Here is a 25732-nt window from a genome sequence, read left to right as displayed (position 1 = left end):
GTCGGGAGAGAGTCGGGAGCCAAATTCGGCTATGTGTAACCTAGGCATCAACGAAATGATTTTCCGCTTTTGGGTCCAGTTTGGAATTTGAAAATTTGTAAGGCTTGGTTAGCTGATAATACATGTAAATGCTACTGTTGTTTCACAATAAGGCTCTAGTCTCCTGTAGGTTTAGAGGGATCCACTTAAGCATGGAATAATGGAATGATTAGAAGACACTCCTTTGTTTCTTGCCGTATGCTGACTTCGTGGAAAAGGCCTGTAGTGGTTGGACGTGTTTGGCTGCATTCATGTCCTCATTTGCATGTACGTACGCACAGGGTACGGGTCGGTCACAACTTACTCCGGTGTTTTCCACTAATCTCGAACCAGATCCACGGTGCGTAATGTATAGTATCAAACTTCCCGTAGGTGCTCTCCGGTGCCCGTTTGACTCCCTTGGCCGGCTACACTCCTTGGCCAGCTTTGATACTATCTTATGGCACCGTAGGATCTGCTTGGAGATTATTTTCCACTGCTGTCTGCGGTTTGTTTCCGGTACGTTTACGCCCCAACGGTATGTATACATGTATATTCTGTATACAATCGTATATCTAAAGCACGAATCTGAAGGGTAGTCTCTGCCTGGCTCCGGAAGAATAGTAGATATTTAAAAAAGAGACTCACATATGCCAAAAATACGATAACGGATATTGAAATTTTTACTTCTTTTGAACTGACTTTTTAGAAATTGACAGCTGACGTTTTATTCCAGTGACACTGAAGAAGAGTGATAGATGTCACTCGAAGCGTCTACAAGTAAAGTTGTAGAGATTGAAATGTATTTGAATGTTATCTGATCAGTAAGTGGGAATAAGTGGACAATACCGCCGATTAACCTGTGTTAGCAGACTTCTTCAGGAAACTAATGAGCAGTTCATCACATTTGTTCACATCTTTACCTGGGAGTACCATATGTGCTATCCACTAATTCTACCGCTTGTCTCTAGCCTTCATCTACATATACAAATATATCTTTGCCTGGTTTTTCTACACGTATACGGGAAAGAAACATTGTTTCAAGGTTTCTCATGTGTAGAAAGAGACTGCTTTATCTAAAACAATTTCTTGTTACAACATACAGAATATTCAAGTTCTCATAAAATAGAAGTTTAAATACAATTAAAGTTGTCGTCCTTAGACTATTCATGCAACTTTGAGGTGTACTAATTATAAGGTCTATCAAGAGAACAAAACTTTTGATTAGTCAACCTAAGAACTAATAGCTCTACTTTCATGGCAGTTTGAACCCTTCTAGAGATCCTTTTGTTGATTGAAGTATATGTTACGTTATATAACCGCCTTGGTTGATTGATTGATTGTACATTAGTGCACAGGTTTTTGTCACATCTGCGGGGTTTTCGGGATTTCGCATACGCTTGGGCGGGAAGACCTGTTAACACCGCATGAGTAGTATGGTCATGTGTTTCCTTCCTGCGATACTAGTGGTAACAGGAGAGAGCTTATGTGGCAGCGTCATATGCATGCTCCAACACAGGTAGTGGAGGCCCAAAACTACAGGATAGATCATACTGTTTTATAATCGTGTACAAGTAGGAAGGCAGGGAGGTAGGACCATGTACACGCTCCAGTAAACATTGTTAGGAAAACAATAATCAATTTCCAGGATACTTTTTTTTTTATAATTTTTGTATTTCAAGGAGATGGCTGAGGTGAATGGTATTGACGTACTCGTCAAAACGAAGACTGGGACGTACCGCGGCGCTGGGACAGATTCAAACGTCTACATCCGCCTCTATGACGACAAAGGCAACCAGTCCCGCCAGTTACTGTTGGATGTGTTCTGGAAAGATGACTTTGAGAGAGGATGTGAAGGACAGTGAGTGGATATTTGTATCTGTCCCTGAAAGGCACTTACAATACTACACCACATAAGGCAGACTTATTCTAAGGTCCTACAATAAAACTCAGGCAAAAACCTTTGCCTAATATAATGTTTCAATTTAACGCATCAAAATCTCTTAAATATGGTATTATGATGGTAAACATTTACTTCTTGTTTCACTGTTTGTTTTATTTTGTTTGCTTTATTTTGTATATCTACTATTCTTCATCGAATCCTGATCCTAGCTTGAAAAATAAAGTTGAATATGACTTGTGAAGCTGGAGGTACGCACAACAATTGCTTTGACATGGCATAGAAGCTCATCTGTGTTGGTAGTAATCACAGTACATATACAATGCAAAACTTTCTTCCTATACAAGCAAAAATTTACACGGATCCAATTTTCAACGACTACTGTCAACGTCTTCTCCAGGATCAATAATGACCAATCACTTCGGAACGTAGCGTTACCTGATTGACACGAGCGTTACCTGATTGACACGTGATTTTGCGTATACGTGACGTCCACGCTGTCTTATGTCAAATTAACGCCATCGTTTGCTGTTAGATTCTCACATTACAAGTCTTTAATTCTTCACTGATATGTCTGATCAGCTAACTGGTGAGGTGTTTGTTTGAATTGTCTTGGTGAGTAACAAGTGGGAGAGCAACAGTTAGAAATGAAACATCGGGGAATTAGTTGTTGTGTTTTGTCAGAGGGATGACAATTATTCAATGAATTATTGATATGAAATGGTGAGGGAAATGATCTTGAATCCTGATGACAGTTCTTGTTACTCTGTCATGATAAGATGATCAAGAGTTTATTGTCATAATATCGACGTACAAATATTACTGTAGAATAAGTACTACATGTATCTCATTACCAAAACTGCCTCTTCAGATCTTACTCTGATACTAGAAACATATTGCTACCTAAATATTATCCGTATGCTAGAAATGTCCCAAAGATTTATTTAAAACTGTCACAGTGCTTGCCGTAACACAAGGGCAAAGTTAACACACAAAACTGATCATTCTCAAGACTTTGGTTTTGTTGTATCGAACAGTAGTAGCCGTTAAACATATATTATCGTATCGTTTGCGATGTTTGGAGTCAATAATATGCCGTGGTGGAATAAAGTGCATGTTGTATACTCAATTGCATGATACGAGATGTACATGTGGATCTATATGGGAATAAAGAATTGTTGAAAAATTGTCGTGAGCTGACTTGGGTGTCACCAAAATGTGAATAATGTCATCAGGGACGTTAAGAATTTTGCGGTTGTTATCCATTTTGATATAATGTGTGTTTAGTGGGGTAGTGGTGACCCAGTGTGCTTGGATGAAAACACGAGCTGTAGCAAAGCTGTACTGAACTATATGCTGCTAATGAAATAGCATCACACTTTATATCAAGACTTTTGCTTCAAGTATCACCAGCATCTTTTTTTTTTGTGGTTTCTACCGAAATCGACACTTCACTATAAACGCCAGCTTCTACGTCTGTCTCTCGTCTCTCGGGTGCTTTCTTCTCGAGATATGAGTTAAGCACAACCCTAACCCTAGCAGCTAGGGTTAGGGTTAGGGATGTGCCTAGACTATAGAGCCAACATGGCTAAGAGTGTGTTCTAGTCGGTCAAACTTGGTATCATTGCAAAGGTCTCTTGGTGCGTAGTTGATATTTGAAAACCGTTTTCAAATCTGCCTTCTTCTCGAGATATGAGTTAAGCACAACCCTAACCCTGGCAGCTAGGGTTAGGGTTGTGCTTGGAGCCAACGTGGCTAAGAGTAAGAGTGTGTTCTATAGCTAGTCCGTCAAACTTGGTATCACTGCATATCTAAAAACCGTTTGGCCACCCTCTTTATTACTGTTTTCCCACGACTTTAAGGTCTCACTGAGGGTTTTTTAGACTGCATTGAAGCGGCAATGAAAAATACTTGTTTTAGATGGATGCGTTCATAATGAAAATAAAATAGAATCATAAAATGTATCAATATTATTCATTCTTTGCTGAGCAGAAGTGTTCCGTTGCACATGGGTGATTTGGAACAGTCTATTGTTGCACGGCCCGCGCCCGGAGAGGGAGTTGGCTGAAATAAGTTGTATTTGCTCGCGAGCAAATGTCGGCCTTTCTAGTTTTTTTTATACTTCTTTTTTAAACATTTTTATTGAGTTTCTATTCTTTTCAGGTTTTCATTTTTTTCCACCAGCCTCAACGTCAAAAACCAGTCGAAACCTATCTAACCTCTGCCCACCCCTGTTCGTAGAAAAGTTTCGTCGATACCCTTGCCTCCGGCTGAATCTGATAGGGTGATAGGTCTCCCCTGGTACTATTAAAGCCCATTCGCCCAATGTTTGCCGAATTCTTCTATCCATAAACCCCAAAGCGTGGTGCATGGGGGCTATACAGGTGAATTTCCGAGAAAATGATACAAATAATTACGTCATTGAGGTCATTGACATTTCGGCAGGTACCAACAGGTACCATGAGTCATGTCATATGTCATCGACACATCACACTAGCGCCACCTAGCGACAAGAAGCGGTAACATGTCTTGTTCCTTGACGTCATCACCGCCCAGCTGATGTGCATAGCTGTCCCTGCAAAGTGCCTGAAACTTTTTTGTATAAAACTGTGCATCAAATCATACTCAAATGCTGGTTTAATTTAGATATAAATTATCAAAATGCATGTCTTTATAAATAGAATTTGCTATTTGGTTGCTTTTTAGTAATATTAAAATTATATATCTAGGCACTAACAATAAGACGGAAATGGCGAACGAATTTTCTCCGAAGGACGCAGAGAGTGGCGGAAATTCGTGCAGCAGCTACAATGAAATCGTGACATTGTCGTGTAACAGTCTAGTTTTCTCATTTTTCAGGCCAAATTTCTGCCCGATCTAGATTACAAAGTCTTCTGGGAAACCCGTGGAAGTGTTTGGGGCTAGGTTTTGGGGGTATCTCTGCGGGAAAAGACGATGATCGTCCGAGTTTTCTCCGTGTTGGTTGTTTTGGGGTTGGTGGCAGCAGCAGACGGTGAGTCACAAATTTGTTTTCTTCTCAAAATTTTGATCTTCGTTTGATGATCTCATTAAATGTCTGCATACCTAGCTTGGCTGGTACAAAAGAATTGAATTTCGGCCCCGAACTTACCGATCTTACGGTATTTTTGTTAGGATTGGGAAAGTAGCACGGTTTTTATGATGCAAGTTTTTGTTTACCCATAACATTTTCCTGCAAAACATTCGAATCGAAGGAGTTTTCATTTGCGTGGAGCAAAAATATGCACCCTTTGACAACTGTGTCACAAAATTGAGATGTATCGTATAAAAAAGTCATTAAACAGTTTTGTATTCAGGTTTTAAATACTTTAAATATATATATACTCTATATAGCTACATGTAAGATACTGGTTGTCTAAGGTAAGATTTTCAAGATATATAAATTATGATACACCCTTGTGTCGAATTAGCACTAGAAATGGTTATAATTGTGTTGGCATTTCATCACATATCATGTAAGTAGTTGAAAGAAGGACTAAAACTAGTAAAAGAAGCATGATGATTTTCTGAAGATGAGACGAATTTTCTCATCCATGGCGACACTAAAAATGGATGTTTTCTTCATTGTGTCATACTAGTATACCAGTGAGTGTCCCCCAGTGTAATGTATGGATGTAACAATATATACCATATATACTGAGTATAGGCTGTTTTCTGGGTATATCTACCCCGAAGAGTCTCACACCAGCAGATTTCTTCACCTATTTTATTGTCAACATATATATGATAGGCCTCCATATGATTTTTATATTCATCCAGAGCATAGCAGTTAAATCGTCGTCAGTTTTGGGGTTCTAATTTGCCGTGAATTTGCCAGCATCTCAGAATCTGAGGAGGATGAATTTTCTACCTGTTTATTCATAGCGGTAACCATCCTACTCATCTCTCAGCCTTATCATGAAGGTCATTCTCATGGTCGTTTTGTTCCAATTGCCCATTTTCTTTCTTCTTCTTTTTTTCTGCGCTGCCTCCAATTCTTGCTGGTGCCGACATTTTGGCTATGATTAGTCTGGAGCTGTGTTCTAAACGACTGTTCTAAACCTTATATTACATAAATGTAGTCAACAACTATGAACAAGGCAGTCTTCTTCATTGCTCTAGAAACAGACCAGGCTTTAGATAAGGATGCTGAAGGTAGCCCAGAAAAATCAATATATCTGCAGCTGACCTTAGCACAGCTTTCGGGCTAATGCTGTCGTATTTTTTCTCGGAATCTGGATGTTCCAGTTTTGTGCCCTGGCGTTGTGGCATAACACCTGGTCTTGATGACCTTGTGTATGTCATGAAGGTCAGATACTTAATTAATGATGTTAAGCCACATGTAACTTCTTATAAATTCTGGAAATTTATTGGTATTGAGAGGAAGGCAGTACAGAAATTGCAACAAGGAGATGAAGAATCAACATTATCATTTTAATGATTACTAAAAAGCTCTACTAGCCAGTGCCTTCAGGTTCATAATATGAACTTATATGTTTGAATATAATCATTACAGTATACGTATTATGATAAATACATATGTAGTTCCATATAAACAGCAAATCCAAAAGTAGATTTTGAAAACAAAACTAACTGGGGACAGTTGTTCCTGCATCTAAAACTAAAAGTGTTTTGCGAGTGGATGGAAACAACCACTTCTTAATTTTTCTTTAGTATTCATCATCATTTGAAATAAATCATTCTTGACTGAGTTGACTCAACTTTGTCTTTTGAGCAGGATGTGTATCATTTTACATGATCATCCCCTGACCTTTGAAGAATGAAACAGATCCCACCATGCTTTTGCCAGTGCACTGGTATTCTAAAACAAACAGGCAGGAAATGTATAAGTTTGATATAGGAATATGTGAGTACCAGATACTGAGTTAGAATGCCAAAAGCAATACTTCAAAACAAAGCTGCTGGGGGGCTGTGCGTGATATTTCTACATTTGTGCACTACTACCAGAGTTACATGTAGCTTGTAATCAATAAACCATTTCTCTGTCTCTCTCTCTCCACTACGTATACAGTAGTGTAGTCTTGGACTTCCAACTCAAGAAATGCTGTTACAGTTACATGTAGTATAATGATATAAACATTTTTACATGTGTGTGCGTATTATGAATTCATATGTGCATGTACGTATGTACAATGTTGTCATTTAATTCAAGGAAAACTGTACAAAATTACCCAAAATGTGTACAAGTTAGTTTTAAAACTATGTAGCATCTCTAAGTTCTAACACACACACCCTTCCTTCCTTTTGGTAAATTACACTGCAAAGAATATTTTATGTATTGTAATATCCATAGTTACAATATAAAAAAAATGTACATGTACAAGGCTACATATATGTTTGCACAATAGTTCTGGGTGTGGCCCATGGTTTCTGGGCACACCTGTTGTGTCAACAATACCAGGATCTACATTTTGACCTGTGGTATTCAGGTCATCTCTATAAACAGCTGTCTGCATAAACAATGCCTGTGGAAATACTTAAACCTGACTGTTTCTAAGAAAATTATATGTGACAAACAAGCCGTAGATATTGATAGGAGTTCCCATGTTCAGAAAAAAAAAGAAAGCTTTGCTAATTTTCAAAGGTACCTAAATCTTAGGATTAACAGGAGAACGAAAGGGAGAGGTAACTTTTTAATGGTTTTCAAAACAGACTCATTTTTCAAAATGTTCAGCCCCTAACCTTTGTCTTCTAAATGTCTTTACAGTTTGTTGGATTCTGTTTGGAGCAGCTTGTTCCCAGTGTGTTAGACTAATCAGTGAATGTTTGTGCCATTACCATGGTAGCTAAAGCCTGAATAGGATTTGCTGTTTAGACTAGGAAACAGTGTTGTGTGTTAAGGTAATTAGATTATATAGTATCCAGACATTTTCTCTGGTATAGGCATTACCGGTACCTTCAATAAGGTTACGTTTGAGGTTGGTACCTGTACATATAGGCCAACATATATGATGCACAGAAACTGAGAATTGATATCAAATTTTGTGCTGCAAAGATTGAAAGAAGAAGACTTTTCCCCCACGCTACTGTAAATCTCACAATGTTCAAACTGGGTTTGCTTTTGCAGTGGCCTCACCACCCAAAAATTCTTGACACCGTGGATATGCGCCCCCAATGCATTAATGTGAATTGTTTCCACTACATACTTAAACACTGCAAAAACCTCAAATTCTCTGGTGTAATTAACAGGCCAGTGAAAATAAAGAACTACACACAACATATATATTTTCACGTTTATATCATCCAGTCCATTTATTCACATTGTACCTTATCACTAGCGCTACGACCTGTACTTAGCTTGTTTGAGCACAAATGTACAATAAAGGTCATTCATTCATTAAAAAAAAAGAGAAATATCTGCTTCCTGATATGTGCAATTTTAGAATTTATGTAACCCCCAAAGTGTCAAGGTTTGATCGACTCTACAACACTTAGACGTAGTACATGGCCTCAATGAGCATGTACAAATTGACACTTGGTAGGCCAGGGTTTGCCGTGCCAGCTTTCTGTTCAGGATTGGTTACTTACATGTAAGGGTCACATGGTATTTTAAGTGCACCAGTGTTGTTGATACTTGTAGGCTGATTGGGGCTATAAGGAAGGTAGCAAAGGCTGTGGAATAAACAATGGTGACACAGCTTTAACCTCTTAACCTTTCGATCTACAGTGTAGTCCCAATGTTGCTTCTTGCCGCTATACATGTATATATCCAATATTGCCACGAGAAGCAGCACTCCAGTTAAACGCTCTGAGAAAAATGTCTGATACTGTGATAGGCATCGAAATGTGAGCAGATGAGACTTTCCTGGCCATGGCTATATAAAAGAAAAGTCTTAAAACTCCCTCATTCACAGGGCCGCTGGCTTTACTTCACCATCCAAACTTACATATGCAGTCTAATCAGGAAATATTGACGATATGTTGTAGCACACCACTAGGATATTGGAGTTTTCTATTCAGTCAGTAAAGTATCATCTGCTGATGTTTTGATGCCTATCATATCAAACATATTCCTCAGAGCTTCTGACTGGAGTGCTGCTTCTTGCCGCTATACATGTACTAGTATGTAGCCGTTATAGCAAGAAGCAGCACTCCAGTCAGAAGCTCTGAGGAATATGTTTGATAGGCATCAAAACATCAGCAGATGAGACTTTACTGGCTGTAAAGAACTTCAATATCCCTGTGTTATATCTAGCTACCAACTTGATGAAATCATTTCTGGAAGCACACCATCTAGTTGTTGCATGATGAAAGATTGGACTAGTATAAGATTTGAAGCATGAGCTGTTGTTTCTTCCATGCTGTAGCTGGACGGAAGCTGAACCAGTACATCCACCATTTTGAGCCGCTGAACTACGACACGGCAGACCTGCACACGCGCCACCAGCGCGCCAAACGGTCCGCCAACCTGCACGAACAGTTCGTACACCTGGAGTTCCATGCTCATGGCAGGTAAGAAAAATCAACAACAAACACGTGTGTACTGTAAATCTTGAAATGTTTGCTGTGGTTTTATTTTAACAGACGTCTCCGCAGCATATTTTGTAACTGCTCAACTGCGTTTCCAATCAAATTTTACTACTGTATTATACTATAGAATTGTTTCCACGGCAAACTTCAAATACTGCAGGACTTCCTTTCCCCTTCTACAGTAATATTATTGTCCTCAAGGAATGAATAAATTTACAATTTATTTGTCACAATTTGGTCTCTCTGTCCAAAAATATCAGGCTCTAATAAATAATTAGACTAATTCTAATGTTCCAACTGTTTATATACAAAATGTATGTTTGAATGTATGGATGTGGCAGTTAATGGCTTAGTCTGTTCCTTCTTCAGATGAAGTTGAAGCCTAATGCTGACATGAAACATGCTTTTTTAATGGCATGTAGGTCAAGATGCATTTTAGATCAGAGGAATCCATTAATCAATATTGCAGAACCTTATCATTTACTAGGATACATAGGTCAGGTGGTAGTGTACACATAATGTCCCTATCAGAAGTCCCAGTAGAGTTGGACATGTGGAACTTGACTTGTAGGTCATCTTACTGCAATTTTTGGCACTTGACATTCCCTCTATGAAATTTCAAGTCCTTAGTTTGTGGCAAAAATTGAACTTTTTTGGACAGTAACAATGTTCAGAATCTGAAGTTTGAACCTTTGATTGAAAGACAGTACACAAATAACAGTAGTTGAAATATCAGTGTCAGTTTTCAAAGGTGAATTAGCTTTACATCCAAATAGCATTTCTCCTGAGCAAGGTTTGAAATGATAGCTATGTCTTTAGTTATACCATTACATGTACAATTTGTGATTTCTGTGTATTTTAGTAATTTTTACATGAATTTGAATGTTCACCCAGAAAAGAGACATTAAATTTGACCATGTTTACATGACTAATGTCCCTGTTCCACTGAATCAGTAACGTGTCAAATCTCACAGGTTGGCTTTGCCTCCTAATCACAGAATGGGATCTTTTCAGGGTTTTGTTATTTCATTACATAGTCAGTTAGATTGCTTACAGTGCTGTTTCTTAGATAAGATACCAAAAATTCAATTTGTTTTTTGGGGGACTTAATTTTGTTTGCAGTAAAAAAGATTTGTGTGTGTTTGATGTTAACACTTGAAGCAATTCTGTAGTGAAGTAGACAGTAATACATGTACTACAAATTGAAATAGCTGGAAATGCATATTCCTGGTATCATAATTTCACTGTGTAAAGCCAGGAGAGGTCACTGTGAATATGTCAAGCATGTCAAGATTTTCATATACATGTACAGGTATTCTTGTTTCCAGGACTTTGTAGGTATGAAATACATATAGAACTATTAGAAGAACAAAAGACACGGAGGAAAGAAAATCCTAGCATAAAAAGCTTTCATCAGCCACAAGTGTGAAAACCTGGATGTGACAAAATGGTCTGGTCTTTTACATGCAACTTATATTGTCATATATTATCTATTATGTCTTCTCCCATATCGCAATGTTAATATCAGTCCAATGTTTTCATCAGCAAACTTGGTTACAACGTCAACATTTTAATGGCTAATGATATTAGATAAGTTAGTTGACGTCATTGTATGGCTGTTGCTATGACAAAGGCCAGCGATACAGCCTACTGTGCAAACAAAGGCAGTTTAATTTTCTAGAGTGCTTGCAAGGCCTCTGGTGTACTAATTAGGGTGTTATTACATTTTCTACATGTGAGTGACCAATTGTGTATGAAAGAAACAACCCTCTATAGGAATGTTACACCTGAACAGCATACTGTAAAGTCTTTTACTTTTTGCCTTCATTTTATTCGAGGTAATCGAAGGTCTAACTGTTACAGTGTTTGAAGTTTGTGGTTTGAAATAACCACCACCCCCATTGCAAAATTTACAGTAGATACAACATACCTATGTTGTGAGGTTGTTACACTTAAGGCTGCCCCTCACCAACCATAAAAAGTATTATTCTATATTGGATTCATTCTGCATTTCTTCTGTAGCATAGGCCTATTGGGCCTATACCTGTCTCTAATAACTGACTTCAGGCCTAATCTAAAATTGTGAAAAAGACATTCATCAATTAAGCCAAAACATAATAATATGTGGTGACCATCAACATATGTATGTATGGATGTCTGTATGTACATTGTATTTATGTTTGTATGGACTATATGTTTGTTGCACAAGTGTATAGGTACATGTATTACATTAATTAATGTACAATCATGTACATATAGAATACCACACAGTGTATTCCATATCACCCGAGGTATCAGCCCGACCGCGGGTCGGATCGCCCGACGCCCGAAGACTGGAGGGTGATCCGACCCGCGAGAGGGCTGGGACCGAGGGTGATGCGGAATACAACTTGTTGTATTTTATTTATGTCATACCCACCTAAGAAAACCCGTTTTGATGCGAAATGCGCCAGAAGTTGGAAAAATTTGGTGCCCTCGAACAAAAAGTGTTGCAACAGTAATGTTCCAACCTCTGAATCAGGTATTTGAACATTCGATGGCGCCGCACTCAGCCCGCTCGAAACAGTTCGGTTTATTCAAATGTAGCCCGTGTGATACGCCTTTCAAACCGGTCTGATACGGAAGTTATGGCCCGGTCCGGAACACCCGTATCAAACGTTTTCACGTCACAGGTATGACATAAATGTATGTATGGCAAACAACAATAATTCTAAGAGACTGTCTTCATATGACATATGAATAACTAAACCAACTATCAGGAAACATTGATAGTGATTTACTAATACATGTTTGTAACTGCTAATAGTTTGTTTGGGTAGTTTGGTGTCACATTTGAAATGTTGATGAAACATTTCATAGCAATAAGTAGGTATACAGTGCAGGAGTTAGGCATGATGACAGCACATAGAAATGTATTGAAAGGCTACCCCTAGTCAGTAAAGATGAATTCAAGGTTTTTAGTACCAAGGTGAGAAAATCTGTTGTGTTTTCTTCACAGACACTTCAACCTGCGGCTGAAGAGAGACACCTCAGTCTTCTCACCAGACTTCAAACTGCAGACAGAGAACGGGGAGGAAGACTACGACACATCCCACATTTACAGCGGCGGGCTGTATGGTGAGTACGCTGTTGCTCATTGTAAGGCCACTTCTAAGATAAAGTGGTAAGGAGGTAGTTGTGTACTTTGGTTTCATCTCACCCCTTTCTTTTGACCTCCCCAACCAATTTTTATTTTCATCTGGGTGGGGGATAAAAGTTATACAAAGTGAGACAATGTCTCTATTAGTATATACTGGTACATGTATTCTATTGTGTATCAGGCCAAAGCTAAGGTTGGTACTCATTTTCAGTGGAGTGAAATAATAGGTGCCCAAAGGCACAACATTGGTGACTACCATAGGGATTCAAACCGAGGACCTTTACATGTACATTCTAAGTCAACAACCCGGCCACCAACTACCTGGCCACCTTTAGGTAGATTTCCATGTGCTACCTGTTCCTTAACCAATTTTTTCTTCCCTGTACTAGGCTACCCAGACACTGTTGCCCATGGCAGTATCATAGATGGCAGGTTTGAAGGCTTTGTGTACGCGCACCATGGCAAGTACTACATGGAGCCAGCCGAGCGATACTTTGACGGACCCCAACGTTTTCATTCCGTCATGTACATGGACCAGGATATCAATTATCCTCACAGGTGGTTACTTTTTTAATGTTTCCTTCTGAAGAAAACATTCTATTTTCTCCTTCTACGTGTGTTTGTTGTGTAAATTCTCAGTTTATGCCAAAATGATCGCAACCCTTAATGCAAAGGTGGCTGTTCACAGTGGAGACTCAGCTTTTGATGTTGGAACTGGAAGCCATATGAAAGAACAGAAATTACAATTGGTGTTGAATACAGCACAGTGTATTCTGTATCACCCAAGGTACCAGCCTGACTGTGGGTGCAAATGTAGGATCGCCTTACAGACAAAGTTCAGAGGGTGATCTGACACACGAGAGGGCTGGGACTAAGGGTGATGCGGAAAACACCGTGTTGTATTCTGTATGTCCAAAAAAGATTGTAACAACATCAATTCCAACATCCAAATCCGTTATTCACATTTTCGACCGTAGCGTACTTAGCACATACGGAGTGTGTTCAATTGATTTTATGGAAGCCTTTGTGATACAAGTTATCATCCGGTCCAAAACACCCGTAAAGAATGTTATCTCAGCCCAGGTATGACATAAAAGTCTTAGACTGTATAATATGTCTTATACATGTAGGTATGGTCCGTATGGTGGGTGCGGGATGAACCAGCGACTGCAAGACTGGATGGAGGCTGTACAGAACTCTGCTGTAGAAGAGGAGAATTCTGCACCAGAAAAGGTACATGATTTGTTTCCAAATGTCCAATGGTTTACTGTACAAAACAACAACAGAGGTGGAACCAAACTTTAGGTAGATCCCTTGAAGACATCCTTTGTGGCAATGTATGTATGCATGCCATGGTAAAAAAAAATAGTAGTATACATGAATGAATAAATAGAAGTTCACTAAATACATGAAAGAATGCATTAAATGCATATAATGCTTTCTTAGGATGTGGAGAAAGAACCCGTGCAACAGTCTAGAAAGAAGAGGGCCGTCGGTTCACCAGAAGTACTGGAGAAGGGTTCATGTGAGATGTACATCCAGGCAGACCACAAGTTCTACCAGTACTTTCAAACCCGGGATGCCGTCATTGGCCAGATTTCCTCTCACATCAAGGCAATCAACCTCATCTACAAGGACGTCATCTTCGCTGACTCCACCAGCGGGGGCATCACTGGGGTCACCTTCACTGTGCGCAGGGTCAAGGTTAGTGATAACTGTGATAGGGAGAACATGTTGTTTTTGCTGGTGTGTTCTACTTTTTCTTGTGTCAGGAACCAATCAGAGTTTGCTGCCTATAGGCTGTTGTTGCTCACACAACTTGCATGCCATTGGAAATGTTCCATGGTGAAAGGAGTCTAAAGATCTAGAATTTTCAGTGAGCTGAAACTGGATGAATCCTGATACATTTCAATTTCTGCAACTATGATTTTACTACGTTCTTTACAGTACAATCTTTTTCTTTTCAGGTGAATGAAACGTCGGGGTGTTCAGACCCTGGAGGACCCTCATGTAACAACCCCTTCGCTCCGGACAACATTGGTGTAGAGCGGTTCCTGGAGATCAACTCGGAAGCCAACCACGACGACTATTGCCTGGCGTACGTGTTTACAGACCGAGACTTTGACGATGGTGTGCTCGGGCTGGCCTGGGTGGGGTCTGCATCAGGTAAACATGTTTTGATGTATTAGGTTATGTATTAAGTGGACAAACTTCTTAAATTTCATCAGCAAAGCCAAGTCAAGACAGATGAGTAGATTACACTATGTAGGTTTTGGGTTAGTTCTTCAAAGACTGTATTTGTGTCTAAGTTTAAAAGAACTGTATATTCAAGGGATTTAAAAAAAAAATGGTCGCAATAGACAGGTGGCCACTATAGATAGGATAGTGAAAAACAAGCTAATTTGTTAAGGGCTAGGAGGTGACTAAAGCAGGTTTGAGTGCACACTATCTGACTGGCTGATGTAAGAAAAGAGCAACACTGTAGCAAAAGTGGTGATAGCATTGCACTAATCAAGTGAAAGCTCTTGTGAGTACAATCCTTCACTAATTCTCCAAGTTATTCCATCTGCAATTTCTAAAATTATCAAACAAGGAGAGCCAAAAGAAGAATCCTAGCCCAAGTTTGAATATTCTCATTTTCCCAAAACAGGAAGCTCTGGTGGAATTTGCGAGAAGTACAAGAAGTACTCTGATGGGAAGTACAAGTCTCTGAACACAGGGATCGTGACCATCCACAACTACGGCAGCCACGTGCCACCCAAAGTCTCCCACATCACTTTTGCGCACGAAGTTGGCCACAACTTTGGGTCCCCGGTGAGTGGAATTTTACCCTGTAAGTTTTTAGTATGTTGGCAGGCATGTTGGAGAGATAAAGGTCAAGGTCAGGTTTTTGCCCCCTGGTGGCTATCCTTGGTACTACTACAGAAATTCCAGTTTTTTTTTCATTTGTCTTAGTCTTGTCAGTAAGCGCCAAATGTGTATTGTCACCAAAGTATGGGACAGATTTTCTGCAAAAAATATGGCTGATGCTCGGGCAATTTTAAAATTTGTCAAAATTAAACTGATCTGAAAATTTGGCCGATGTTTGCTTTAATTATGACACAGGTTTGAAGAAGGTTTTGTTTATTTCTCAGCATGACACCGATTTGAATAACTGCGCCCCTGGTGGAGAGAGTGGGAACTACATCATGTACGCCCGTGCGACCTCCGGAGACAAGGCCAACAACAACAAGTTCTCTTCCTGTAGCAAGGGCAGCATCCACAGTGTTCTGGACGCCAAGATTGTGGGCAACCCCCCTCCCAGTACCAGCTGTTTCACAGGTTTGTTGTTAATGTAACCAGCTAGTTCACTGACTAATTTGATCAGAAAGTTCTTTACAAAGTTCTTCAATCATAAGCACAGTATCGACATAAGCCAACATTTCAGTGACTTCCCTCAGGACAATGGTTCTAATTCTCAATGCGGCTATGCCTATGCTGCAATGTTGCTGCAGTGTCACAAATAAGGTCCCAAACATTAAGGCATCATTGCCCTGAGAAAGGTGAAAGATGGTCACCAAAATGTCAGCTCATGGGCAGTGGGTTGTTATCCACTGTGTCTAGGCATGGTATTAGAAGGCAGAGCTCAACCCTCTCCTTCCACAGCCTTTTACTTTACCAACTGAAGTCAGGTAGCCATTTACAGTAGATGCAGATTCTGTAGATACATTAAATTTTGTACCTGTGACCTGTGGCCACAATGTAATGAATTTGTCGTCGAGAGGTCACAGCAAAAAATTAAATCCGGTGAACATTTCACGATGTACAGTATTTTCCCACAGAAACGAACGCTGCTATCTGTGGCAATGGAATAGTTGAGGAGGGTGAGCAGTGTGACTGTGGGTATTCTGACCATTGTCAGAGAACTGGGGAGGACAACTGCTGTGTGCCTGCAGGGAATCCCAACCCATGTACACTACAGCCTGGAAAGGCTTGCAGGTTTGTATCTTCTTTCATATTATTTCTGAATTACAGGATACAAAAACATATTATTCTATGGATGACATTAATGCAAGTATTTTGCAAGAGTAAAACAAGTTCAAAGCAAACCTAGCTTGTATTGTGAAATTCCAGTAGATGTGCTCATATTTGTAGAGTTTTGAAACAGGTACATTTTCTCCCATTTTCTATACTTTTTCAGGAGCATGCGTCTAAGTTTGCATTGACTTATTGGCTAATTAAGGTTAACATTGAATTTCTCTTATTACCCGGTATACATGGGATGTCTTGCATTGATCAAGCCTCGTCAAAGTGTCAAGACATTTATTCTCATCTACAACAAATGAAGCATTAGTGCCTGATAGAAGTACAGGAAAGTAGGTTTGAAGCAAATGTGCATGTAGAAAGTTTTACTAGTTTATGGAAGGGAAACATTGTTTTTGTTCCATTTCTTCTGCTTTCAACCAAGAAGGTCAATAATGACTGTCACCATGGTTACTGGTAGAGTAGCAGACACCGTGTGTTGTATTACATTATGTAGCAAGTGGCAAGACAAAGCTGTCAGGGCTGGTAAGTGATTGAGTAAGAAACAAACTGAACAGAAGTTAGGCTAGACCGTGTGAATGTTAACATTATGATATACAATGACTTTTGCATTGCCTTCTTTCAGCCCTAGCCAAGGCCCATGCTGCACCTCCCAGTGCACCCCTAAACCTTCAACTGTGGAATGTTCCAAGGAATCAGAGTGCAGTGCTTCAGCTCAATGCGAATATCCTTTTTCTGCAACTTCCACAATATCTACAGAAAATGCATTTGTAGCAATATTAAGAAGTAATACTTTAAAGTGTGTATCATTGATATATATGTATGCAACACAGCTAGCCTTTTTATGCTTACATTGTACATGTATCATAAATGCAGGTATTTTGATTTACAGTTTTTGTAAGGCAGTTCATTCAAAATGCATACTCGCAAATGAATTTGTAGTATAGTTTTCTTCTTTTTTTTAACTCTTCAATGATGATAATCACAATATTTGTGTGACTGATGTTTAAATTAGATAGTTCCCATAGTAACACACTGTATCAGGATATTCCATACTAGGTAAAACATCATAACTGTCTTTCCAAAGACTTGCACTATACAATTGTAATGTTTTTGTATAATCCTTGACCTTTTCTCACTGGGTCAAACCCTCAATGTCCAACCCCAACAGCCAAGGCTAACAAAACAGAGTGCAACAATGGACGCCAAGTGTGTTGGAATGGAGTAAGTGTGAAGTGAACACAGTTTGAGATACAATCATCCTAACAATCATTGTAATTTTTGATATGGCTTCGTTCCTCTGTCCCGGGACAAGAACCTGCTTGTTGAGACAGAAAAAAAAGACAACCCTGTTGGTTGAGACAGGCTGAATTTCATGGCATGGATTGATGGAATTGATTAAGATTGTGGCTTCATAAGCTTAAAAAGACATCATAAGCAAATTAGTTTGCTTCTGAAAATGCATCAAATAGCATTTCAGGTGAATTTTCCAAATTTCCAGGCCCCCCAATTGTCTGGTCTCTTGCCCTCTATTAAAATAACGAGTTGGACAGACAAAACTTGCAAACTGCAAACAACCCTCTATTGGTATCAAGTACTTAACGTAGTATTCATAATGAATTATTCTTTTGTCAGATTTGCCAAGGTTCCATCTGCGAGGGGTTTGGCCTTGAAGAATGTACCTGTAGTCTCAACAACCAAGAGAACAACCGACAGGAGCTGTGCCATCTGTGCTGCCAGGAGCCAGGTAAGGGGGCTCAGTTAGTTAGTTAGTTTGTTAGCTGTGTCTTCTGCCATGGCAGGTTAATTTGTTAGTCTGAATGATGCAGAGAACAACTGACAGGAACTGTGTCATCCATGCTACCATGAGGCAGGTAAGGATGCATGGGTAGTTTGTTTTTTAAGCCAGATAATTAATTAGTTAGGAAGTCTGTTTATGTCTACATCTGAACTTCTGCTACTTTGCAGAACATACGTAAACATTAACTGCCTCTTATTTCTTGTTAATGGCAACTGCATGATTGACTTGATGTACAACTGTAGGGAATTAACCTATAGTCAAACCTGTTAGTAGTAACCGCTCAATAGCCTTGAAGATAATACTTACTGTTAACTGGACTGGCCACTATAGATTTTTAATGTTGAATGGGTCAATGGGAAAAAAATAATCTGGTTTAATCCAAGGGTAGTTACGTGTACAGCCTTGATTGTCCTTTTGCTTTTAAAAAAGCCCTCATGTATAAGACGTCGCCTCAGCTTTATCTGGGACTGGATGTTCTTCAGGCTGGCTGGAGTTTAACCCTCTCCATGTTGTCATAACCAGTGCATACAGCAAAGCAACTACCGGTACTTCAATGGGTTAAAGGTTAATCTTCCTGCAGTGTTGCTGCCTTGTCCCCAGTTGTTTCTTTGGTGGTGTCTTTTCTCTTATGCGTGTGGGTTACTCGAGTCATTGGTGAGCGGTGATGGTTCCTGCTTTTCCAAGGATGTCTACAATCAAGTCCTGCTTTCTTCTCAACTCCTGCTTGAGTTGGATGCTGACTATCTTCAAGGAATTTCCTCTTGGTGGAGTTGTGCTTTGGTGACTGGTTCCTGTCTCGCCTAGAGCTGCCGTTCTTTGTGACCGTTCTCAAGATGTTTGTGTTGTCAACAAAGGAACACCAGCCACTTGCAAGAGCAGTAACAGCTCCGCGTGGTCCTCTCAGTTGTACAAGGGAATGACATCGCGCGGGATCCTTAACGCACCACCAGGAGCGCCATGCAACAACTTCCAGGGGTACTGCGATGTGTTTTCTATCTGCCGAGAGGTGGACGCTGATGGGCCGCTGTCCAGGCTGAAAAATGCCATCTTCAATCCTGCGACTATCAAGTCCTTTGTTGAGTGGGTGAAGGTAAGTTTGTATTGTAGCTCAAATCACTAGTCTTGATATATAAGTTACATGTCATTCCACAGCATGCATATCCTGGCTTTGTTTTGGAAAAAAAATACTAGTAAATTACACCAGAGTTTAAATATCTGTATTTGGCACATGTATCATAACTTGTATGGGTGTTGTTTCTTGTCATGTTAACATTAGGATGATGTGCATATTTATGTCATCCATCTTTGTGCTTGCATTCAGGAAGCTTTTTCTGAACATGTATTTTATGAAACAGTATTTATCTGTAATTTCAAACACAAGAAAAACACCAGACTTACCCAAATTTTTAAAAATTTCTTGCACAACTTTGCTTACGACCGAAGAGCTATGGCAGAGATGGGCTCTACACTGTGTACCAAAGAGGTGTGGTAAGGATTTTAATGTAACTTATGTTGTGTTTCCCCATATCAGACATATTGGTGGGCCATGATCCTTATTGGCCTGGGCTTGGTCATCCTCATGGCCGGTTTCATCAAGCTCTGTGCCGTCCACACCCCGAGCAGCAACCCGAAAAGGCCGCCACCACGACCAATGAGCCTCCGGCGCCAGAAGCATCGGCGAGGTCAGGGTCGGCATCCACCTCAGGACCATCACGGCCAGCAGCCTCCTCAGGGTCAAGGTCAGGGCAGGAGGGGTCAGCAGCAGCCGCGAGGGAGGACCAACCCGCCCCCATACAACCCAGACTTCATGGAGATGCAGCAGAACCCACGTTACCACCGACGCTGACGTTCTGTCTTCAGCAGAACTCTCTCCAGCACTGTCCTGCCAGCCGACCGGACACAACTTTTCAAAAAACTTTCTTCCACATTGGCAGAAAAAAATTGAAACTCCATAACAATAACTTCAATCACTGACACTTTCGTCAATAGTACCAGAAAATTTTCACAAATATAAGGTAAAGCCATTTGGAATTTGGTCCTCAATATGGAGTAGGAGTTCAAAAAGCTCAAATTCTAATGAATGCCCCAAGACCCTGAAAGATTGCTTTGATATTTTTTGTTCACATGTGCACATTTCAACTGAGCTTTACACCTTCAAAGTAAAAGGAGAGACAAAAATCAATCGCTGGAGAGGGCCTCTATGGACATGTTTGTTGTGCGCATTAGTTATTAAAGAGTCTTCTCCCATCCTAGTACATGTAATTACCTCAGTGTTCATTAGTTTGCATTACCTTTGCTGTACCTAGTCCCATTTCCCTGTTTTGTCACCACCAAGTACTGTAGAAGCACCCTCGTTAGACGGCTTTATACAGTCAGATGTGCAAAGGTTAGGTGAGACAGGTCCTTCATTATAGTTCTAACCAGCTGCTGCCTCACCGCATGCTTGCAAAGCTGTTGTGTTGGTGGTTATACCAGCTGTACAGATACAGATACAGATACAGATGTTTCTAGGGACAGAGACCCTGGTACGTAGTTCCCATCACCAGCCTTCTCCATACATGTAGTTTCCTGTCCATGGCTTCATGTGAACATTATGTGCATACAAGATAATAAAAATGTATTTAGACTGTGTCCATAGGAGTAACACTTATTGAATATAGGGGCAAAACCCAGCTATTAATTAAATTGCACCCTACAATTCCTGGGAGATCCTGCATGCTGTAGCCATAAGTTACATGTACCTAAAGGTACATTTTGTTTATTAACTTATTTGGTTACATGTAGCTTTGATTCATACTTAAGCAAGAAACCTCATACAGGAATATTTGGGTGATATATATGAATATATTTCTCAATAGTTTCAACAGGTCATATTCTATCAATAGTTTTGAAGTTATTAATATGAAGATTGTGTTGTAAGATCTAAGGTTTACAGTTGCTGCTAAATTGTCATAATTTACATAATGGAATGTTAACATGATTGGTGATCAGGTGTAAGTCTAGTTAAACTAGATGTGATTTGTAACGGGGGCCGCCCTAAGACGGTCCCCGTCGTAAGACGGAACGGATTTTTTGCTGATCTTATTATCCATAAGTACACCGTGTTTGTTGCCACTGACTATGCTGATTACAAAGGTAAATAAACCAAGTCCATGCATACAACTTTAATTTGCAGTCCAAATATACTTTAACATGTTTTCTTCATGTTTTAAAAAAAAGCAGAATTCTAACAGTAATGTTGACAGTGCTGAATCACTGCGGTCACCTGCCTCTGCGTATTGGCGGCTCGTGTCGCTAACTATACGAACTCTTTCAAGCAGTCACACAACTGCCATGATACACATAAATAAAGCTCCATAAAACACTATGAATATGGGTCTTCAAATGTCTGTTGAGTAGAAAAGCAACCAAAAGGAAGCGACATAAACATTGCCACCATTGTACTCCCAAGGGAGTGTGGCCGTGAAGGTGGCAGACTAGAGAACGCTCCAAAGATTTATTTGACTGTAACAAATGATTCGTGCTGTCTATGAAAATAAGACTTGATAGAGAGATGTAGATGATATTTTGATATAATCAGACCGAGTTTTGTTGATGTTAGCGGTGTCTTTTTTTCGTAATGGTTTTTTAGTCGGGCATTCACAATCAGTGCATTCAGCCCATTGCCCGTAAAAACATGAGCTGGATTGTTTTAGGTACAGCCTTCCTCATGTGAGACAAGAAGTACATACAGTCGCGATTTTACTGTCAAAAGAAAGCTAAAATATCATATTAATTTTTTTCTGTGTACTTAAATTTACCACTTACTTCTGAAGAGAGCAAAATGTAAAAAAAAGCGTACCGAGTTAGGCACACTGTCCAGCGTAGAACAAAATTGGAAGGTTACATACACGAAATTGTCTCACAGTGTTTGCCGCTTGTAACATGCAGCGTGAAAGGTTCATGAACCACATGAATGCATTTCTTATTCAAGTATGTTGTTCAAATCTATGTGTAAAAAATTCAGTCATCAAAATTTGACCACTCTCAGGCAACTAGCGATGGAGCGCCATGAGTTTGAGCGCAAGAAAAAGCGTACCGTGTTGGGGCACCTCCCGTTAAATATCAAAATAAACTTTTTTGGTGAATGTTTCAATACTGCTATACTGATGATATACAGACATTTATGCGCAAGAAGATACATGCACATAGACAAAATGTGAATTTCGGGTTCTTATAACTGCAAATATGTTAGAGTGCAGCCTGACAAAATTGTTAAGACGTCACCATGCACTTATGTCAAGGTCAACCGCCATGTTGTTAATTCTCATCTGTCATTGTAAGCTAATGAGAAAGTATGTTTCCATCATATTCATGTTATGAAATTCAGATTTTTGGACAGCTTGTTTGTTGTACCCAGCCTAGTATGGTACTGGGTCTCTCTTACCTGTCAAACTAGCACAGTATCTGTGCGAGAACTTGCTGTTGGCCTGACGGTAATTACCTATAATCCCAGCACAGCGACCCTCTGGGGCTTGATTGGGCAATCCAAACTAATTCTCTGCCAGGCCTGGCGAGAGTCTGGCTCCCAGGGTATGTCTGATCAGTCTGTGGCAAAATATTTGGAGGGGGCATTCTCCTACATGTATCTCTTGCTTGGATGAAAACTGAGGCTGTTGCCATAAACTTCCCTGTAGCGACATGTAGGTACAAAATTTATGTACAGACGGAGGTTTCAAGGGGTAGAGACTTGGTAAGAAACACATTATGTATTTTGGGTGTAGTTGATAAGGAGATCCAACAATTCCTTGGTGTTAAGGAATGAGAATCTTTTAAGATGACATACTTATGTAACTTAATAGTATGTTTAGGAAGTTTTTGTTAAGATCTTCAAAATCTCAAAGCAGATGTAGCATCGGCCCAGAAGTTCGTAACATTTTCTGATGGAAAACTGAGTTGAAAAGCTACCCAATATAATAATTATGAGGTAGAAACCTCAAAATGTGCCAGAAATACTCAACCAAAGTCAACATCTGCTTTAAGGTCAAACATTACATACGGATTAGAATATTTCAAAAGAATGGCTCAGTATTTTATGCAAAGTAATTATGTATAAAGCTAATGATTGTTAAAATATTTGTGTTCACTAATTTACAGGAAACCCAGACTCCTGCAAGAGTAGCAACAGCAGTGATTGGTCGAGCCGCTATGATGACCTGACCTCTCGTGGCATCCTCAACATGCAGCCAGGAGCGCCCTGCAACAAGTTCAAGGGGTACTGCGACGTGTTCTTCACCTGCCGAGAGGTGGACGCTGATGGGCCGCTGGCCAGGCTGAAAAACGCTATCTTCAATCCGGAGCTGTACAGGACAATTGGACAGTGGGTCACGGTAAGTGCAGATATAATGCTAGTTAATCCATGGCGTAACCGACATTTGTAAATCTGTTGTTTTTAAAAAGAGGGTATTTTAGGATATGAAGTTGACAGTTGGGGGTTTCAAACTGCAATGTCTTCAATATTAAACTGCAATATTTCAATAAGGAAGCTTATAATCTCGTCCATTGACTTTATATCCTAGGTACCATGTTTTCAAAAAGAAAGATACCGGGTATCGGGTACTCTGCGGTGAACTATCATTAGATCCAATGGTTAGTGTACAGTGTTAGGGCTATAGTATAGAGCTTACATGATTTTATCTGTCAGTGTTTGTGTTGGTGTCCCACTTTTTATGTAAACTACTTTTTTTTTACCCCTAGGATAAATGGAGTGTAGAACATTATAAAGATAAATACAGCATAACAGTAAACCAGTCTGAGGCAACAGTCCAAAACTTGGCAAATCTATGAGAAAAGTAGTTGTCTACAATTTAAGGATAGATTTGTAGCAGTGTTGGGAAGTTTTGAATAGGCATAGAATCAGGCATAAACTTTTCTTTGTTGTCTCTCCCTGTCAGGCCTATTGGTGGGCAGTTCTGCTCATGGGACTGGGCTTGATCCTCTTCATGGTTGGATTCGTCAAGCTCTGCGCAGTCCACACCCCGAGCAGCAACCCAAAAAAGCCGCCCCCGCGACCGATGAGCCTCCGTCGGCAGAAACGCCCCCAGCAGGGCGCCCAAGGTCAGGGTCAAGGTCAGCGCCAAGGTCAGGGCGGCAGGAGGGGGGAACAGCAGCCGCGTGGTCGAACCAACCCACCGCCGTTCAACCCCGACTTCGTGGAGCTACAACAGAACCCGCGTTACGTGCGCCACTGATACAAATGTGGGGCTACATTCTGTCTTGACGCATTTTTCTAACCCAAGTTTTCTCCAAATATTTTTAGAGAGCCTCTAATTCAGAGACACAAAAATGAGATTATCCTTCACTTTCACTTAAGTCTTAATACGACTGAACTTAGTTTCACCGTCTTTCATTTCTTCTTAACTTTGTCCACATGAGAGGCAGTTTGAATTTGACAAGAGGCATGCTGACATTTCCTTTGTCTGTAAATAGCATTTGTAGGACTGCTGGAAAATGAACTTGTTGTATATCTAAGTGCAGTCTTTTTAAACACTGCTTGACATTCATGTGACTGCAGTGAGTAGTGTGTTGTAGACAGTTTGTAGTGGGACTGGGAGCTTTTTTATCACATACTTGCATCAGGCCACATACTTTTTGAAGCATAAAATTAGCAAGAGGAAACAATGAAAACAGAGGACTAGAAAGAAAACTTGATCTGACTATATTCACTTGCAGAAACTGTATGTACAGACTTTCCCCTCTGTCTTCATGTTGATCTTTCTGAGTCTTAAGTATTTTGTAATCTGAGAAAAGGACAAGAAAATAATTTCAAGCCTTTTGATTTTGAGATATTTCAGAAATGCTAAGCAGTCACCATGAGATTTTAAACAGCATTTGAAATGCCTATGCAGCCAAATTTGGGTACCCAGGGTTAACATTTACATGTAGGACACATGCGGTCCCACTTGCAGTCATCTAACAAATCAAACTGTAATTTCAGCTGACATCTGATCATACAAAATGTAGACTTTTCATTAATGTAAATAACAACTCTCTCTAGTATTGAATTATGTTACAAGTTGGGCAGATGTTGAAGCATGCTTGCATGGCACTGCCCATGGGGCAACCTCAGGATGCCTCAAAATCTGGTTGCTCAAGGAGGTTACTCAGGTTGCATAACCTGTTGTTGCAGCCTTGCAGAGTTGTTCTTCATGAAGACTCAAGGACACATGGTCAAACTGTAATCCAACAGTTGAATATCAACTTTCTTTGAATACCTGTACGTAAAGTACTGTGGTGCAACTGTGCTAAAGCTAATTCAGGTGGGAACTGCTTTTTCACTAGTGATGTACAAAATGTAGTTTTT

At 40.0% G+C, this 25732-nt stretch overlaps 1 protein-coding gene across 4 annotated transcripts; it reads left to right on the top strand.

Annotated features, from left to right (window-relative positions):
* The first annotated feature begins 413 nt into the window (after positions 1-413).
* LOC118411919 (disintegrin and metalloproteinase domain-containing protein 10-like) lies at positions 414-25648 on the top strand. Of its 4 annotated transcripts, none has more exons than XM_035814425.1 (16): positions 414-556; positions 1704-1879; positions 9265-9409; positions 12426-12544; positions 12956-13124; positions 13697-13799; positions 14013-14270; positions 14534-14732; positions 15217-15380; positions 15701-15887; positions 16388-16544; positions 17215-17313; positions 17729-17813; positions 18225-18336; positions 19245-19480; positions 19922-20846. In XM_035814425.1, the coding sequence occupies exons 2-16, from the start codon at positions 1717-1719 to the stop codon at positions 20234-20236; spliced, it is 2511 nt and encodes an 836-aa protein (XP_035670318.1). In that variant the 5' UTR covers positions 414-556; positions 1704-1716; the 3' UTR covers positions 20237-20846. The 4 variants fall into 4 exon arrangements, with proteins under 4 accessions (XP_035670318.1, XP_035670317.1, XP_035670319.1 ...); XM_035814424.1 differs by having other exon boundaries at positions 454-556; positions 1701-1879; XM_035814426.1 differs by lacking the exons at positions 19245-19480; positions 19922-20846 and adding exons at positions 23527-23759; positions 24324-25648 and having other exon boundaries at positions 458-556; positions 1701-1879.
* Positions 25649-25732: the final 84 nt, after the last annotated feature.

Source organism: Branchiostoma floridae, chromosome 3 (genome assembly GCF_000003815.2).
Source record: "Branchiostoma floridae strain S238N-H82 chromosome 3, Bfl_VNyyK, whole genome shotgun sequence".
In the NCBI taxonomy this organism is placed as follows: Eukaryota; Metazoa; Chordata; class Leptocardii; order Amphioxiformes; family Branchiostomatidae; genus Branchiostoma; species Branchiostoma floridae.
Note: the sequence above shows the minus strand (reverse complement) of the source record. Positions and strands in the feature narration are given on the sequence as shown.